Raw genomic sequence first — 19417 nt, 5'->3', positions numbered from 1 at the left:
CTAGAATGCAGGTTTATATGATTGGTTGCCCAGGAGATGTTTCCTCTGCCAGTTTTATTCTGATTACCACGATCTTGTAATCTTATAATATACTACTAGATTTATATGTTTATATTTAGTGCAAATACAAGTTATTTAAAATTATGAACTCTTAATTTTATAAAATTTACTATAGCCGAACCAAATTTTATCAAATTTAATAGAAATTGTTTATAGAAAAATATTTATAGGGAATGATAACTATAGTCTTCGAAATAATATTAGTCTCGTGCTCAAAAAGAATATAGAGATATTGGTTAAATAAACAAAAAAAATTAAAAATTTTCAAATATAAACTAATAAAATCATATTCAAAATGAATTCTATAAATAATTTAAATATAAAAACTTATTTATAAATAATTTTTAATAAATTAAGATTATTTTAAATTTAATAAAAATATTTTATATAAATCTATTATAAATACAACCAATAAGAGAGAAATTATTTTCTTATTACATTTAGTCCAACTGAAAAAAAAATATAAACCAATCAATTTATAAGATGATAAGTCTAATTCTCTTCTCCCATCATAACTATATTAATAATTATTATTATGATGTTTACAAAATCTCAATCATTCAATTTAAAATTAGGGGTGGATATTCGAATTTCAATAACCAAACACTTAAATATTTTAATTTTAACTTTTATAAAAGAAATTTAATTAATAATTAATTTTCATCTAAGAACATAGATATTTACAATTTGGAGAAAATACATCTCATTTCACCAATCTAGCATGAACAAGGTGATACGGAACCCCAAGTCATACCAAACAGTCCTTAAATTTTCATATTCGCAAATTTTTTCGATTTGACTTGTTTTACATCCGTAACCTGTATCGTATCACAAGGTACGATGGCAAGTCCAATGATGTGAAGACTTGGTTAAGCTTCCATGTAGCCGAGCACTCACGATCCAAAAGAAAGGACTTTTCCGGTAAATCTAACGTCATCTTGAAGTCTTGTTCGCGAATAGACTAAATTACCCTTATCGGTGTTTGTCCGACTTGAAGCGTTGGGACCCATTTGTTGAGACAAATTTGTAAGGTGTTATTATTGACTTGTGTTGGTAAACGGTGTAAAGTCAGGTTTCACAAACAAATCACAGAATAATGAAGAGGTTGAGGTTATGCTAATTCACCGTCAGAAAAGTATTTTGAAAAATGATAAAAATATTTCTTTATTTGGAATAAATTTTTAAACTTGCCAAGAAACCCCACGTCATGAGTCATACCAACTAACCCATGCCCATTGTCAATAACACCATTAGCATGAGAATAGCATAAAAGCTTTCATTGCGGTTGGTGAATCAGTATATAATGGTAACAAATTTAAAATATTTTGGAAAAATAATAAATTGATTTTTGAGTTATAGTTAAATTAATATATAATAATTTTTATTTTTAAAAATTAATTATGAGACCCGTAAATTATGATTTTATTAATATTTTAATTTTTTAGTTCAAAATAAAAAAATCAAAGTATTAACCACAATTATAAGGAAATGGCTAAAGTGTTAACAAAAATTATAAATTCAGAATTTTATTATCAATTGACTATAATTTATAAACAAATTTATTAGTCAATTGCCATTTGTTTTTAGAAATAAAATTAGATAAATTACTTCTCTTTTAAAAATCTTCAAATTTTTCATGTGGTATAATAGAAATGGAGGTATTAAATTTTATTTAATTATGTCGAATAGTATAGTATTTAGGAGAATGAAATAAATAATTTTAAGTATTGAGAATGATGAATTCAAATCTGAATCTATCGGTAGATATACATCCACTTAATATTAGATTATGTTTTAATATGCAAAAATAAATAAATTTATATTAGACATAAGTACATGAAATTTCAAAAAAAAATTTACAAAATAATATGGTATATTATACTAAATATATGACTTTATTATGTAATTAACAACTTAATTTTAACTAAATCAATAACAAAAACTTAGCTTGTCAACATGGACTATGGTAGTACTTGAATGCAATAACAAGAAATAAGTACAATTGTAAAAAAAAAAAAAAAAAAAAAAAAAAAAACTGTAATAAATGAGATAAACGATGATATTTCCCAGTATTTATTTAGAAAAATAAAAATAAAATAATGATAATGGTAATTATTTAGTGGGTGGTCTCATGTAGAATATTTAATTTCCATCAATTTAAATATTTATTTATTTAATAAAATTTAAGAACTTGACTTTGATTACACTTCACACTTAAGTTTATTTATTTATTTTTTGGAGAAAACCTTACGCTAGAGTTTATTATAATACAAGAACTTTCAAAATATGATACCACGTGACAAGAACGCAAAAGTAAATTTAAAAATTATAATGACTTTAGTAACTTTATACAATATATAAATTCGGAACATACAATGGCAGGCATAGTCCCACATATATTCAGTACCCACTTCTTCTTTCTAGAGAGTTGGTTCCCAAATTTTCCATGGCTAGATTTCTCCTCCTCCTTTCCCAGTTCATCTTTCTCTACCTCATTTCTTCCTTCGCCGCCACACCCACGGTGGCCGGAGAAAACCATGAATTTGTTAAAACCATAAAGAAGAAGCAATTGGGGTTCAAGAAAGAGAAGCTAAGCCATTTCCGTTTGTATTGGCATGACATCGTCACCGGCCCTAATCCCAGCGCCGTCATGGTTGTACCGCCTGAAAACACTTCACTGACGGCCTTTGGGATGGTGAGGATGATTGATAATCCGTTAACCTTAGGGCCAGAAATGAGCTCCAAATTGGTGGGAAAAGCACAAGGGTTTTATGCACAGGCTGCGCAGCAACAGATTGGGTTGTTGATGGCCATGAACTTTGCTTTTATTGAAGGGAAATACAATGGCAGCACACTTACCGTTCTGGGCCGGAATTCGGTTTTTGATACGGTGAGAGAGATGCCGGTGATCGGAGGAAGTGGGCTTTTCCGATTTGCCAGAGGTTATGTTCAGGCAAAAACTCATACGTTTAACATTAGTTCCGGAGATGCTACAGTAGAGTATAATATTTATGTGTTGCATTATTAATGTGCTTTTGTCCTTTTCCTTTTTCTTATTCACTTTATAGTTTTTATGAAGAGAGGGATTAATTTTAATAATTTGGGTTTTTCTTTTTTAGTTTTTTCTAATTTGATTTAAAAATAAAAAATGTAATGCAGCTTATTGTAATGTATTTATACATTTGCATTTCTTGCTTATGCAAATTGTGCAAAATGAGAGAGGAGTTTGTTTGTTGTACCAAATTTTAATTTGCATTTATTATGTATGTTTGAAATTTTTTATTAAAATTTAATGAGACTTATTTGAATTCATAGTTGGTAATTGGTAACATTCCTCTTTTTTTTTTTTTTTTTTTTTTTTTTTTTTTTTCCATAAAGGTACCAAAGGGCTTTTTGATTGAGTTTAGTGGTTAGAGACTAGATAGTTATTGGAGGTAATCTCTCATAGAGACTATCTATAATCTATTTAAAAAGCTTGCTCTTAAAGCTTTTTCTCATTAATTAATTTAATTTTTTATATATACTTTTTTGAGTATTGAGGAAGGTTTTGAACTTATTTGGTTATACATGTGTTTACTATTAGACTATGTCTTACTTGAATTATATATACATTTACCACTAGACTATATTTTGGTGTGCAATTTAATTTTATATTTGATTCAAGCTACTTTTATTAAAATTGATCAATAATAAAATTATACTTTTCTTTTTTTAATACAAAAATTATATTTTTCCTTTAATCTTAACTTATTCGTTGATTAAAAAAATAGATATATTACACAAGAATTCATATCTAGACATGTAAAATTTTTCAACCGCGACGATTTCATATTTATTATAAAATTTGCTTGGAATGCAGAAGTCAGAAATAAAATTATATATATATATATATATATATATATAATTAATTAATTAATTAATTATAATTTTAAAAATTAATGTTTATTTTTATTTTTATTTGAATAATAAATTAAAGTAAAAAATTAGACAAGGTATATTATAATACGGCAAAAGTAAATTTGTCCTTAAAACAAGCTGAAAATTTATTTTAATTTTTACTTTAAAAATTTAATTATTAATTCTAAACTAATGGCATTATAGGACATTATTATATTTTAAATTAAATAAATTAACCCTCTATGAATTTATTTAACAAATTAAATGCTAATATATTTTATGCAGTTAAACCAATCTAAAAACTAAACTAAACTAAACCAATTGAAAATCAATGAACCAATTGAAAACCAAGTACAACCCTGATTCGAATCCAAATCAAACTAGAACCAACTAGAAAGCTCTGGATTATGAAAAATACCCATTTTGCCCTACCCTACCCTTCTCTCCTTCCCGATAGTGCCGACCACACCCCTGTCTCTTCTCCACCATTTTCCGATCGCCTGAACTCAACTCCGGCCGACTCAACCACCCTTCCCTTGCTAGCAGTTCCTCCAGTCACCCGCTTTCCCCCTATTTTCAGTCAGTCTTAGCGCAAAACGACAGAGAAAGAGGAGCTGTGTTAACTATCGATTCAAGCTCTTGCATTTCCGGTCACCTGAGCTCGAGTTGTGCCAACTAGACCTTCTCCTTGCCACTGTCGCTCCTCCACCGCTCTCTCCTTCTCCGTTTCCGGTTCCGGCTATAGTGCCGCGATCGCAGGTGAAGTTGCGATTATGTTTTTCCGATCAAACAATTTCACTTCCATTCATTTAGCTTTCCGGTGAAACCAGCCAAGGACCGGCTGGATTACACTCCCTCCTCACCTAATGCAGTTCTCCAGCCACCAACCTGTTCATTTCCGGCCAAGCTAGCGTCGACTAGAATAGATTTTGAGCAAAGGAGCTGCTGCCGGTCATTTTAATCGGAAAATTACGAATTCCAGCATGTTTTGCAGCCAGGTTAGCCATATTCCCACTCTCTTAGTTTGGATTAATGAGTTCTTGATCTTAGTTGAAGGATTTGAAGTATAGATTTAGTTACTGCAGATTAACTTAGAGAATTTCGCTAAAATTATTATTAGAAGTTATAATCTGAGGTTTAAATAAGTTAAGTAGGATATATACACATATACACAATATATATGCTAAATTCATGATGGGAAATTTCGATCTTTACCATCTAATAGGCATTTAAACTGAGTTCTTGCGTAGAAACAAATAGATTATTTGCTTCGATTGAAATTTTTGTTAAAAAAAAAAAAAAAAAAAAAAAAAAAAAATCAAGGAATCCTTAATTACAACAGCAACTAACTTAGAATTTATCTGAGCTATATTATGTTAAGAAGTGAGGGTAATTCACAAAAATAATTATGTTGAGAAATGAATTGATTATAACGTAGAACATGAGTTTTGCTGGAAAACTTAAAAGTTTTGTGTAATGGAGCTGCTATAAGACTGGTTCCTGTGAATTTTGACTAATCAAAACTAAGAATGGTTGCCTTTTGATTTTCTTTAAGATGATATGAACTTATTAGCTATATTTTCTGCTTATGAAAGTTTAATCTGGGAACCTACCTTTAAAGTAAGCTTCGGGAATTTGGTTCTTGCATTAATATAGAGAAAGGAAGATATGTATATAATAGCTGCTTGATTTATAATATACATCCATATAAGCGTGTGTGAAGTAGCCACCTCTGAGGCTTTGAATGTACAATACCAATTAAAGGATACTAAGTAAGTGTTAATGGTGAAAGCTATTTATACATATATGCTTAGACATATATATATGGATTGATAAATCATATTATTTAGAATATAAATTAAATTTATGTTAATCGATCGTGATAATCGGGTGTTAATATTGACGTTTAAGGAGGATGTTATTTGATTTGGTTGATTGCCCTATGGATGGGCTGTGTGGATTGAATGAATATATAGCGAGTATTTGTCCTTATTTTTAACGAGTGGATAGTCTAATTTTTAGGGGAGTTGTTGACGAAATTTCAGTAGAATTTAGACTAGTTATAGCTAATAGTTGCTGATAAGATTATTAAAAAAATCCTCTAATTCTCTATTTAAATAAAGTCCTTTGTCTAATTCTGTTTCTTTCTTGAATTTATATTTTCTCTAAGATTGTTCGATTTCACCTACCGCTCCTACCAGTAAAAATCCAAACTAGAGTTTTCCTTTCTCCTTTATTACTGTGGTAATAATAGATAGAGCATTACTATTTGCTCTGTGCATAGAGATACTACTACATAATGTTATAATTATTACTTATTTAGTTTATTGTATAAACGTTCATTACTTTTCTACTTATTTGTATATATATATGTGTATATTTGTACATTTGCATAATCTTTGTTTATATAATGTGTTGCATTTAAATGCAATGTTTGATTATTTGTGTTGTGATATTGTATGCTTGTTTGTGTGGAATTGTGATATTTGTGTTATTTCACTATTTAATAAGTGTTTAATTTTTTTAATTTTAGAAGTTTGAGCATTCAATAAAATAATTTTTGTAAGTTGGAGTATTTAATTAATACAATTTTATAAATTGAAGAGTTTAATAGGTCAAAGGAAAAGTTGAGAGTACCACAAGGTTTTTTTATGTAAAGTACATGGATGAATTTATGCATTGAGCCAACTTTTAGGTTGATGATTTACAAATCTATATGTGCATACACGGACCGATTAGCCCATATTATAAATATTGTGTAACGTAATTGGGCCTGAAATATGAATATTTGAAATACTAGATTTGGGTCGGGATATAGTATGATCATAAGATTTGTTCTATAAAATAATATGAGTTTATTGTTTCTGTGATCCAATTTGATGTGATTGAATTTAGTGATTCAGACTTATTATGGGTCTTGGGGGCCTTATGTTTATCTAGGTCTTAGTGCTGGTTCGACCCACGATTTCAGGTCGTGATAATCCTCATTTAAGGTAACCACTGATAAAATTTTACCAAATCTAATTCTATCTAATGTATAATATATGTTGGGTTAATTTCATCTAAGACATTTTAACTTAATATTAACACAATTTAATATTTTTAAATTTTAATTGAAAAAAAAAATCGAATTTAATGTACGGAACTAGACATGGCCATATTACGGTTCCGGGAACCGGAACCGGGCTGAACCGGAACCGGAGAATTCCGGTTTGGTTCCGTAGAATTTCGGTTTGGTTACATTTCCAAATTTTCTGGAACCGGAACTGGACTGGAACCGCCGGTTCGAACCGGTTAGAACCAGCGGTCGAACCGGCGATTCTAGCTGTTGTAAACTGTCAGACCTGTTTTTTTTTTTTTTTTTTTTTTAAATTTTGTTGTGAAATCTCTTAATTACCCCTCCCAACAGCTATAAACGGCTACATCACGGCTAGTTTCAAGGGTATTTTTGAAAAAATGAATTTTTGGATTTATTATAAATACCTCATTTTATTTACAAATTCATTACAAAAAAATCTCAACTCTCTCTACAATATACTACACTCTCTACTTACTCTCTCTACAATATACTACACTCTACTCTATATTATTCATTTATTCTTCTCTACTCTACAATCTCTCTTATTAAGTTATTATTCTCTCTAATTTTTTTTATTCAATTTTTCAAATTATATCTTATTATCATATAATGGCAAGTGGAGGAAACTCAAATTCGGATAAGGGCAAGGGAAAGATTGGAGAATCATCTATCCCTACAAACGACATCTATGATATCATTCCCAACTAATTTAATTTTGAGGGTTATCCAAATGAAAATTTGGAAATTCCAACTCAAGAATCTGAATTTAATGAGCAATTACAAGAAGATGAAGAGCAAGAGCAACGAGCATAAATTATTGCAAGAGCAAGACAAAGTTCCGACATATTTGCCATTCATTTCACGAAAAAATTCAAAGGTGAGAAAATGTACGATGTAATTTGCAATTATTGTGGAAAATCTTATAAATTTAAACAAGCGGGCGGCTATGAATCATTTTGGAAGCATTTGGAGACAAAACATCCAACAAAAATAGGAGTTGATCGGTCTCAAATACAAATTTTCGGGTACGCTTCTAACCTTTCTTTATTTAAATATTCTGAAAAAATACAAAAAGAAGAATTAGCAAAATAATTTCTATGGAACATTTATCTTTTAGTTTTGGTGAAAAAGTAGGTTTTAATAATTATTGTCAAAAAGCTTTAAATCCTTCTGCTAAAAGAGGACCAAGAAATACTGTAAAACGAACTATTATTTCTTTATATAATAAAGGAAAAAAAGAGTTAGAGCTTTTATTTTCTCAAATGAAAATTCGTGTTTCAATTTGTTGTGATGTTTGGAGTGATCATTGGCAAATGCATTCTTATATGGGTATTACATGTCATTGGATTGATGATGATTAGAAAATTCAAAAAAGAATTATTGGTTTTCGTGTTTTTGATGATAAACATACTGCAAATAATATTTATAGAGTAATTGTTTCAATTTTAGATGAATATAAGTTGACAAAAAAAATTTTTTCAATTTCATTTGATAATGCTTCTGGAAATACTAAATCAATTATTGAACTTAAAAAAATTTGTGAACCAAATATTGGTGGAAAATTTTTTCATATAAGATGTGCATGCCATGTTTTAAATTTATGTGTACAAGATGGTTTAAAAATTCTTGAATCTTTTATTTCTCCAATTAAAAAAGCTATTTCATATTTATGGGGACATCCCCGAGTGATGAAAAGTTGGGCTAAATTTGATAAAGAAAATAATAAAAGACCAAAACGTTTTCCAAGTGATGTCCCAACGAGTTGGAATTCAACATATGAATTACTAAACGAGTCTTTTTCTTATAAAGAATTATTATGCTTTTTTGTTACTAATAATATTGAGGATATTAATTTATATCCACAAAATTAGGAGATTTGTGCAAAAATTTTAGATATTTTAAAAATTTTTAATGATGCTACCTATAAATTTAGTGGGATTTATTATCGCATATCTCATTTATTTTTATCTATGTGTATTAATATTGTTACTGAACTCCAAGAATTTCAAAATGATGATTTATTAAAAGATTGTATTTTTTCAATTAAAAAAAATGGTTATCTTATTTTGAAAATATACCACCCTTTTATCTTGTTGCTATTGTATTTGATCCTAGACGTAGAATGGATGTTTTATGTGATTATTTGACTATATATTATGAAGTATTAAATCTTGATGTAGAAGATAATGTTAATATAAATGTAGTAATGCATGAAGTTAAACAAAATATTATGCAATTATATAATGAATTTGTTCAAGTTTCTAGTTCATCTACTTCTACTTCTACTTCTACTTCTTTTCAATCTAATATTCAACAATTTCCAACACAAAGGGTAAGTGGTGTTAGTGTTGCTCAACAAGTTTTACTACAAAGACAAAAAAGAACAAGGGAATCCAGTTCTATTTCTGAATTTGATAATTATCTAACCACTTCTTTTGAGTTTGGTGATGATTATGCGGATACTGATTTTTCAATTTTAAATTGGTGGAGTCGTCACACAAATACTTTTCCAATTCTTTCTTTACTTGCAAAACAAATTTTAGCAGCTCCGGTCTTCACTGTTGCGGTTGAACAAGCTTTTAGTCAAGGAGGAAACATACTTGATGAAATACGATCTTGTATGACACCCGATTCATTAGAAGCACAATCATGCGTGGATGATTGGACCAAGGCCGAACTAAGAGCCAAAGAAAATCCAAAAGAAAATGAAGATTTATATGATTTATACGATGGGTCCTCAACGGGAACATCAACCGGTGGTGCAAATAGCGATTAAGGTAAAAGAGGTGAAATTGGTATAAGGTAAGTAAGAACTACGCGAGCTTTGATTCTTCTAAACCCCAAGAGGATACGTAGGCAACTTAATTTTTTTTTAAAACAAAAAAAAAAATTAAGTTTAAGCCTTTTTTTTTTTTTAAATTATGTTCAAATTTAAAAAAAAAAAAAAAATTCAGTTGAAAATTTTTTTTTTAAAAATAATTATGTTCAAGTCTTTAAAAAAATAAATTTAATTGAAGTATTTTTTAATTTTTTAGGTGTATTTTTTAATTTTTTATGTTCAAATAATTTTTTTTTAAACCGGTGTTCAAAATTTAAAATTTAAAATTATGCGATTCGCCGGAAAATCAATCGGAACCATCCATTTTGTAACCGGACCGAAATCGGAACCGGACGGTTCCAAACCGGAATCGAAACCGGACCTTTTCGGTTTGGTTTCGGTTCCAATTTTTTTGGAACCGGAACCGCCGGTTCCAGAACCGTGGCCATGGCTATACGTAACGGTGAAATTTTTTTATTAGATCTTTAGTTAATCCTCGCCAGAAAGTTAATGTGGATGGTCCACTGAAGATAATAAAATTAATCATCATAGAAAAATAGAATTTAAAAAAAATTAATTTTGATTAATTAATATGTTAGCGTTTATTTTTTCTTTAACAAAATTTTAAAAAACCAGAAAAAATATTTAGCCTTTTCAGAAGTCAAATCTTTATTTTTTTATTTGATCTTTTTTTATGTTTTATTAATATAATAATAAAATAAATATAATATAGCCATGGCCACGGTTCCGGAACCGGCTGTTCCGGAACCGAACTGAAAAGGTCCGGTTCTGGTTCCGGTCCGGTTACAAAACCGACGGTTCCGATCGGTTTTCCGGCGAATCGCATAATTTTAAATTTTAAAATTTGAACACCGGTTTAAAAAAAAAATTATTTGAACATAAAAAATTAAAAAATACACCTAAAAAATTAAAAAATACTTCAATTAAATTTATTTTTTTAAAGACTTGAACATAATTATTTTTTTTAAAAAAAATTTTCAACTGAATTTTTTTTTTTTTTAAAGTTTGAACATAATTAAAAAAAAAAAAAAAGGGCTTGAACTTTTTTTTTTTATTGTTTTAAAAAAAATTTAAGTTGCCTACGTATCCCTCTTGGGGTTTAGAGGAATCAAAGCCCACGTAGTTTTTACTTACCTTATACCAATTTCACCCCTTTTTGCTTAATCGCTATTTGCACCACCGGTTGATGTTCCCGTTGAGGACCCATCATATAAATCTTCATTTTCTTTTGGATTTTCTTGGGCTCTTAGTTCGGCCTTGGTCCAATCATCCACGCATGATTGTGCTTTTAATGAATCGGGTGTCATACGAGATCGTGTTTCATCAAGTATGTTTTCTCGTTGACTAAAAGCTTGTTCAACCGCAACAGTGGAGACCGGAGCTGCTAAAATTTGTTTTGCAAGTAAAGAAAGAATTGGAAAAGTATTTGCGTGGCGACTCCACCAATCTAAAATTGGAAAATCAGTATCTGCATAATTATCACCAAACTCAAAAGAAATGGTTAGATAATTATCAAATTTAGAAATAGAACATGATTCTCTTGTTCTTTTTTGTCTTTGTAGTAAAACTTGTTGAGCAACACCAACACCACTTACCCTTTATGTTGAAAATTGTTGAATATTAGATTGAAAAGAAGTAGAAGTAGATGAACTAGAAACTTGAACAAATTCATTATATAATTGTATAATATTTTGTTTAACTTCATGCATTACTACATTTATATTAACATTATCTTTTACATCAAGATTTAATACTTCATAATAAATAGTCAAATAATCACATAAAACATTCATTCTATATCTAGGATCAAATACAATAGCAACAAGATAAAGGGGTGGTATATTTTTAAAATAAGATAAATCATCATTTTGAAAAAATACAATCTTTTAATAAATCATCATTTTGAAATTCTTGGAGTGCAATAACAATATTAATACACATAGGTAAAAATAAATGAGATGTGGGATAATAAACCCCACTAAATTTATAGGTAGCATCATTAAAAATTTTTAAAATATCTAAAATTTTTGCACAAATCTCCCAATTTTGTGGATATAAATTAATATCATCAATATTATTAGTAACAAAAAAGCATAATAATTCTTTATAAGAAAAAGACTCGTTTAGTAATTCATATGTTGAATTCCAACTCGTTGGGACATCCCTTGAAAAATGTTTTGGTCTTTTATTATTTTCTTTACAAAATTTAGCCCAACTTTTCATCACTTGGGGATGTCCCCATAAATATAAAATAGCTTTTTTAATTAGAGAAATAAAAGATTCAAGAATTTTTAAACCATCTTGTACACATAAATTTAAAACATGGCATGCACATCTTATATGAAAAAATTTTCCACCAATATTTGGTTCACAAATTTTTTTAAGTTCAATAATTGATTTAGTATTTCCAGAAGCATTATCAAATGAAATTGAAAAAAAATTTTTTGTCAACTTATATTCATCTAAAATTGAAACAATTACTCTATAAATATTATTTGCAGTATATTTATCATCAAAAACAGGAAAACCAATAATTCTTTTTTGAATTTTCTAATCATCATTAATCCAATGCCATGTAATACCCATATAAGAATGCATTTGCCAATGATCACTCCAAACATCACAACAAATTGAAACACGAATTTTCATTTGAGAAAATAAAAGCTCTAACTCTTTTTTTCTTTTATTATATAAAGAAATAATAGTTCGTTTTACAGTATTTCTTGGTACTCTTTTAGCATAAAGATTTAAAGCTTTTTGACAATAATTATTAAAACCTACTTTTTCACCAAAACTAAAAGATAAATGTTCCATAGAAATCATTTTTGCTAATTCTTCTTTTTGTATTTTTTCAGAATATATAAATAAAGAAGGTTAGAAGCGTACCCGAAAATTTGCATGGTAAGAATATAGAGTAGAGTAGAGAAGAATAAATGATTAATATAGAGTAGAGTGTAGTATATGGTAGAGAGAGTAAGTAGAGAGTGTAGTATATTGTAGAGAGAGTTGAGATGTTTTTGTAATGAATTTGTAAATAAAATGAGGTATTTATAATAAATCCAAAAATTCATTTTTCTAAAAATACCCTTGAAACTAGCCGTTATGTAGCCGTTTAAGGCTGTTGGGAGGGGTAATTAAGAGATTTCACAACAAATTTTTTTTTTAAAAAAAACAGGTCTGACAGTTTACAACGGCTAGAACCGCCGGTTCGAACTGGCAGTTTCAGTCCCGTTCCGACCGATTTCGGTTCCAGAAAATTTGGAACCGGAATCGAACCGGAATTCTCCGGTTCCGGTTCGGCCCGGTTCCGGTTCTCACCGGTTCCAGTTACGGTTTTGGTTTCCGGAACCGTAATATGGCCATGTCTAATATAATATGAGATTAAAATAAATATAATATGAGATTATTAGAAGGAAAAAACTTACCTAAATTAGAGTTTATGGCTCTATTCATAAATCAAACTAAATGGAATTGTTGCTTATATATATATATATTATAATATATTACAAAAAGGCAATGGAAACATTGTAATATATCGTTTTAATTTATAAAATTCATTATAAGGCAATGAATTCAGCTTTTGGTACTAAATATAAATTACAACCTAAAATTGGTGAAACAAGATTTCTTCAAACAGATTTGACTAAAGCAAATACAGTAATTCCTAAAACCATCCAATGGAAGAATATAACACTTCCAGATGAATGGATTTTAGAGGGGTTTGTACCTCCTCCAGTTATTGATAAAGTAAAACCAAACATCAATTTACAAAAAATAGAACAATTTGAAGATGGTAAGGTTACATTAAAATTTAATAGAAGTCAAAGTATGAGGTATACAGGGTCATTTTCCTCTGTAACTACAGATGAAAATGATAAACCTACTTCATCTACACCTTCTGTTATCTATGCTAAATATAAAGAGACTGAGCCTAAACCAATAATTCAAACATTAGTAAAACCAAGATTTTCTACTTCTGATATTCCAAATTTAAAAATGAAAGGAGTAGATTATAGTCATTCTATCCCACAGGCAGTTTATAATCCTGTAGATAATTATGTTAATCAACAGTCCAACTTAATAAATACATCTCCAGAATCACCAACAGCTTCAGCTATAACTGAAAATGTTAGTGATATCAACAGAGAATTAAATGTCCTTAGTAAAGACGATATTGAAAAAAGTTTAATAAAAGAAATATCTAAAACTAGGAATTTAATAAAAATAAAAAAGATATTAAAAACTTATACTTTCGAAGAATTAAAATATGAATATTTAGATTATAAATTAAGTAACCAAACTGAACTTAAATTGTTTGAATGGTATAAATTAATTAAAGAAAATAAATCTGATAAAAGTGTAAATCCAATTACTATAAGAGATAAAAGACCAGAATGGATAGTAAATGATCAAACATTAAAAAGTGATTTTCCTCCTAAAACAATTAGTAAATTAAAATATCAAGACAATGAAATTATTTGTGCACCTTATAAAATTGCTCAAGATAATGATGTAAATAAAAATGTAATTGAACAAAATAACTTTAGTAATGCAAGTTTAATTTGTTTAAACTCACAATTAAAACGAATAGAACATATGCTAGAAGATAAACCTTTAGTGTCAGAAACCATAAAAGGAAAAGAAACTGTAAAAACTCACATGTTTAAACCTTATCAAATTTCTCAATCAAGTAAACAAGAATTTGTAAATAAATTAAAAGATCAATTGAGTAAACTTGAGGTTCATTCAGCAACTAATCAACATGTAGCTCCTGACACTACTGAAGCCTCTCGAAATATAAACATTATAGAAGAAAACACCAACTCTGATGACAGCGAACCTGACTCAGAAAATGCTAAACAATTTGAATTAAATCCTATAAATCATCATCGAGAAATAGTAAATAGGGCACCAGACTTAGGCATTATTGATAAACCGAACACTATATCTCAATTTAAATATAATGCTTCAACAATATATGAATGGAACATAGATGGTTTAAGTGAATATAATATATTAAATATTTTGCAACAAATGACCATGGCTGCAAATGCTTATAAAACGCAGTCAATTATTTCTGATAAAGTTATTGCAGAAATCCTTATTGCTGGATTTACTGGACAACTTAAAGGTTGGTGGGACTATCATCTCACTGAACAACAACAACTAGAAATTTTAAATTCAATTCAAGTCAATGATGAAGGTGAACCTATATATGATGAAAATGGTGAAGTAATTCAGGATGCTGTGTCATCTTTAATTCTCACTATTTCGCTTCATTTTATTGGGGATCCATCTCACTTAAAAGATAAAAATGCAGAATTACTTAGTAATTTAAAATGTAAACACTTAGGTAATTTTCAAGAATATAAAACTACTTTTCTAATCCTGCATTTTTGTAATATATTAAGTCTTGAGCATTATTAACGAATTGTCTAAATTGCTTTCTAATGAGAATTAAATTAGAATCTGGTAAAAGTATTTCATTGTTACATAAAATAAAATATATATTTTACTGTAAATTGAAATTTAAGAATGATAATTGTGTTATGACTTAGGGTTTGCTATTTTGTTAATAAATGTCCTAGTCTTTAAGATGTTGGTTTGAATTCTTCCTAGTTTAGTTACCACAATTTTAGTATAACATGGGTTGCTTTTGGATTTTTGTTTTATCTTGTAAGGCTGTTATAAATACCCATATTGCATCTCAAATAATTAAGTCATTCTCTTAGATTGGTTGTGTATTCTTGGTCTATTGTTATCTTGTGAGATCAATAATTTCTTGACAATCTAGTATCAGAGCCCCCGCTAGGATCTAAGAAAAGAAAGCTGCAGTCTTTCGAGTGACCCACAAACGAGAAGGATGAGTGAAGAGAAGAATTTTCTGCAACCAGCCATACCATGCTTTGATGGTCATTACAACCGTTGGAGCATGATTATGGAAAACCTTTTGAGATCTAAAGGTTATTGGAGCCTAGTTGAGACTGGTTATGAAGAACCACAGGCAGGAGCAGCATTGAGTGGGACAGAGCAAAAGAAACCGGAGGAGCTAAGAGCTACAGATCTTAAAGTAAAGAATTACCTATTCCAAGCCATCGACAGAATAATCCTTGATCAGATTCTGGAGAAACACACCTCGAAGCAGATATGGGATTCTATGAAAAACAAATTCGAAGGAAATGCTAGGGTGAAGCATTCAATTTTACAAGTGTTGAGAAGAGATTTTGAGATTCTAGAGATGAAAGTAGGTGAGGCTATCATTGATTATTTTGCTCGTGTTATGACTACTATTGACAAGATGAGGAGTAATGGTGAGCAATTGAGAGAAAGTAACATTGTTGAGAAGATCCTTAGAACTTTTACCGAGAAATTTAATTATGTAGTTGTCTGGATCGAAGAATCTAAGGACATTGACTCACTCACAATTGATGAACTACAAAGTTCACTCATTGTGCATGAACAGAAGTTTCATAAGAGTCATGGAGAAGAACAGGCACTCAAGGTAACATATGAAGAGAGATATGGTGGAAGAGGACGTGGGAGAGCTGTGTTCAAAGGAGGAAGAGGTACAGGAAGGGGTCGTCAATCCTACAACAAAGCCATTGTCAAGTGTTTCAAATGCCATCAACTTGGACATTATCAATGTGAGTGTCCAACGTGGGAAAAGCAGACCAATTTTGCGGAGTGGAATGACACAGAAGAAATGCTTCTCATGGCTCACATAGAGATGCATGGAGCAAGTCGAAATGATGTATGGTTCCTCCAATCAGGTTGTAGTAACCATATGTGTGGTGATCGATCATTGTTTTGTGAGCTGGATGAAGGGTTCAAACAGATGGTTAATCTAGGAAACAATATGAAGATGAGTGTAACTGGAAATGATAATGTGAAATTGTGTCTCAATGGTCTCAATTACATAGTAAGTGTAGTGTTTTATATGCCAAAACTGAAGAATCATCTTCTCAGTGTGGGTCAGCTGCAGGAAAGAGGGCTAGCAATTCTAATTCAGTCAAACGAATGCAGAATTTACCATCCAACAAGAGGTTTGATCATCCAAACTAACATGACAGCAGATAGAATGTTCGTTCTGTTATCCAACACTGAAGTTACTAAGATGTAAACAAAAAAAAGAAGTGTCTCTTCAAGCAACCACACACGACCTAGCTCATTTATGGCATCGTAGATATGGTCATTTGAGTTATAAAGGCCTCAAGACTCTGCAGCTCAAAGAAATGGTGAGAGGTTTGCCTAAGTTCTCCGAATCCAGTGCTGTCTGCACTGATTGTTTGAAGGGAAAGTAGCATCGAGATTTTATTCCAAAAAAAAGTACATGGAGAGCATCTTAGAAGCTGAAACCTATACATGCAGACTTATGTGGACCGATTTCTCCAATCTCCAACAACCATAAAAGGTATCTGATATGCTTTATAGATGATTTCAGTAGAAAAGTATGGGTGAAGTTCCTAGTTGAAAAATCAGATGCATTTACTTCGTTCAAATTCTTTAAGAATTATGTGGAGAAAGAAACTGGTTTGGCCAATAAGTGTTTGAGGACAGATCGTGGTGGGGAATTCACTTTAGGAGAATTCAATGAATATTGCAAAAGGAATGGAATAAGGAGGCAATAAACCAATGCCTATACCCTGTAGCAGAATGGTGTTGCAGAGAGGAAAAAATGGACAATAATGAACATGGTGAGATGCTTATTATCTAAAAAACGTATTCCGATTACCTTCTGACCTGAGGCTGTGAATTGGATATTCTATGTGTTGAACATGTGCCCCACACTATCAGTGAAAGATGTGACTCCAGAGGAAGCTTGGAGTGGAGTTAAACCATCTGTAGAACATTTTAGGGTCTTTGGAAGCATTGCACATGTTCATATTCCTGAAGCTCGAAGGACAACTTGAAGACAAGTGTAACACCCCTTCCCGGTTCACCCGTAAACCCGAATGAACCGAGTCGAGATGCTACAAACTGGTTGACTGTATGGTCTGACATGCTGAAAACATACTGTATGTTGAATATAATAACATGCTGGTACTGTTTCCAAAAATAATGTAATTTATATTTACAAAACATGATACAAGTTTACAAAATGAAATGGGCCCAACTGTGTGCCCTGTACATGCCATAAAAAGAAAAACAAAATGAGTTTCTACCCTGAAGACCGAGTCTTCTACAGATGAACTGCAGCAGTTGTACGCGGACTCTCTATGGACCAGTCTCAAAACCTGCGAGTTAAACAGGTAACTCGCTGAGCAAATAATGCTCAGTGGATATCTCAACAAATAAAGAAACAATTAAACACATACATATATAGAAAGAACCATGGAAACATATATGGCACATATAGGCTCACACATTATGATACTTTCATGATATCTTGATTATCTTTTGTACTGTTTATAATCCTGTATAATTCATGAAATGTTATGTCAAGATATCTGAATGGCTCCATAAGGTTATAGTGAAACCGAAGTGATAAGATAAACTGTATGAAACTGGGTAAAACTGTATGCTATAGGCCCCTAACCGGATTCGCCTATGCCAATATTGTCCGTTTTGGTGCCCCTAACCGGATTCGCACCGCACGGTTTAATCATATCCACTCAACGGCCTGTAGCCGGAGTTCCAAACTGTATGGGGCGCAGATCTGCTATTCTATGTCGCGACATAGCCTTATCTACATGGTTTCTACCCAACCTCAATGGAGCTTCATATTAGCATATCAACAATGTAACACAATAGCACATAAATGGTTTTGCAACTTCATAGTTCATCCTATTGATTTGATTTCACACCATCTAAATGCTTACATGTTGTTTGAATCCATGTTCTTATGTTGTATTTTTGTTGTAAAATGATTGGATGCATGCATGTTGAGCAAAGAAATGTGATTACATAGCAATTGAAAGGCAAAAGAGGGTCACAACACAAGTCGCGACCGCGTATGTGAAAGTCGCGAGCGCGACTTGTGCACCCTAAGAGTCAGTGTGTTTCTGGCTGAAGTCGCGACCGCGCAGCAGAAGTCGCGAGCGCGAGATGCTTCCCAGGGAGAAGTCGCGAGCGCGTATTCAAACCTCGCGAGCGCAAGAAGTGCAATCGAGAGTCAGAGAGGTTTCTGGCTCAAGTCGCGACCGCGCAGCACAAGTCGCGAGCGCGAGATGAAGTCGCGAGCGCGCTTGTGTGATTCGCGAGCGCGAGATGCGCACACTGGGAGTCAGAGAGCTTCTGGCCAAACTCGCGACCGCGCATGTGAAAGTCGCGAGCGCGAGTTGTGCCATTTGAGAGTCAGAGAGCTACCTGACTCAAGTCGCGAGCGCGCAATGGGAAATCGCGAGCGCGACTTGTTTTCCAGTATGCGCGAGCGCACGACGTGATTCCAGATTGTGCAGTCTGTGTTCTTTTGGCCATAACTCTCAATATACAACTTCAAAGTGAATGATTCAAAAGCCCATGTAAAGCTAACACAGAAAGGAACAAATAACTCTTCTATGACAATTCCTAATTCCATCATTATATGGGTTCAAAATCAAGAT

General features: G+C 31.1%; 1 protein-coding gene and 1 long non-coding RNA gene across 2 annotated transcripts; both read left to right on the top strand.

The window, feature by feature from the left end:
• The first annotated feature begins 2431 nt into the window (after positions 1 to 2431).
• Positions 2432 to 3303, top strand: LOC149494576 (Disease resistance-responsive (dirigent-like protein) family protein). The gene has a single exon (XM_089723620.1). The coding sequence runs from the start codon at positions 2507 to 2509 to the stop codon at positions 3086 to 3088; it is 582 nt and encodes a 193-aa protein (XP_089579746.1). The 5' UTR covers positions 2432 to 2506; the 3' UTR covers positions 3089 to 3303.
• A 943-nt stretch (positions 3304 to 4246) lies between these two features.
• Positions 4247 to 9930, top strand: LOC149494575 (uncharacterized). Its single transcript, XR_016321829.1, has 2 exons — positions 4247 to 4955; positions 6562 to 9930. It is a non-coding gene; the product is annotated as an uncharacterized LOC149494575 (long non-coding RNA).
• Positions 9931 to 19417: the final 9487 nt, after the last annotated feature.

This window comes from Jatropha curcas, chromosome 7, assembly GCF_041381405.1.
Source record: "Jatropha curcas cultivar XTBG-Jc1 chromosome 7, XTBG_Jcur_1.0, whole genome shotgun sequence".
NCBI lineage: Eukaryota > Viridiplantae > Streptophyta > Magnoliopsida > Malpighiales > Euphorbiaceae > Jatropha > Jatropha curcas.
Note: the sequence above shows the minus strand (reverse complement) of the source record. Positions and strands in the feature narration are given on the sequence as shown.

Bases quoted from the DNA above. Each gene is read 5' to 3' on its own strand.
- LOC149494576 (XM_089723620.1), top strand. From the start codon at position 2,507: ATGGCTAGATTTCTCCTCCTCCTTTCCCAGTTCATCTTTCTCTACCTC.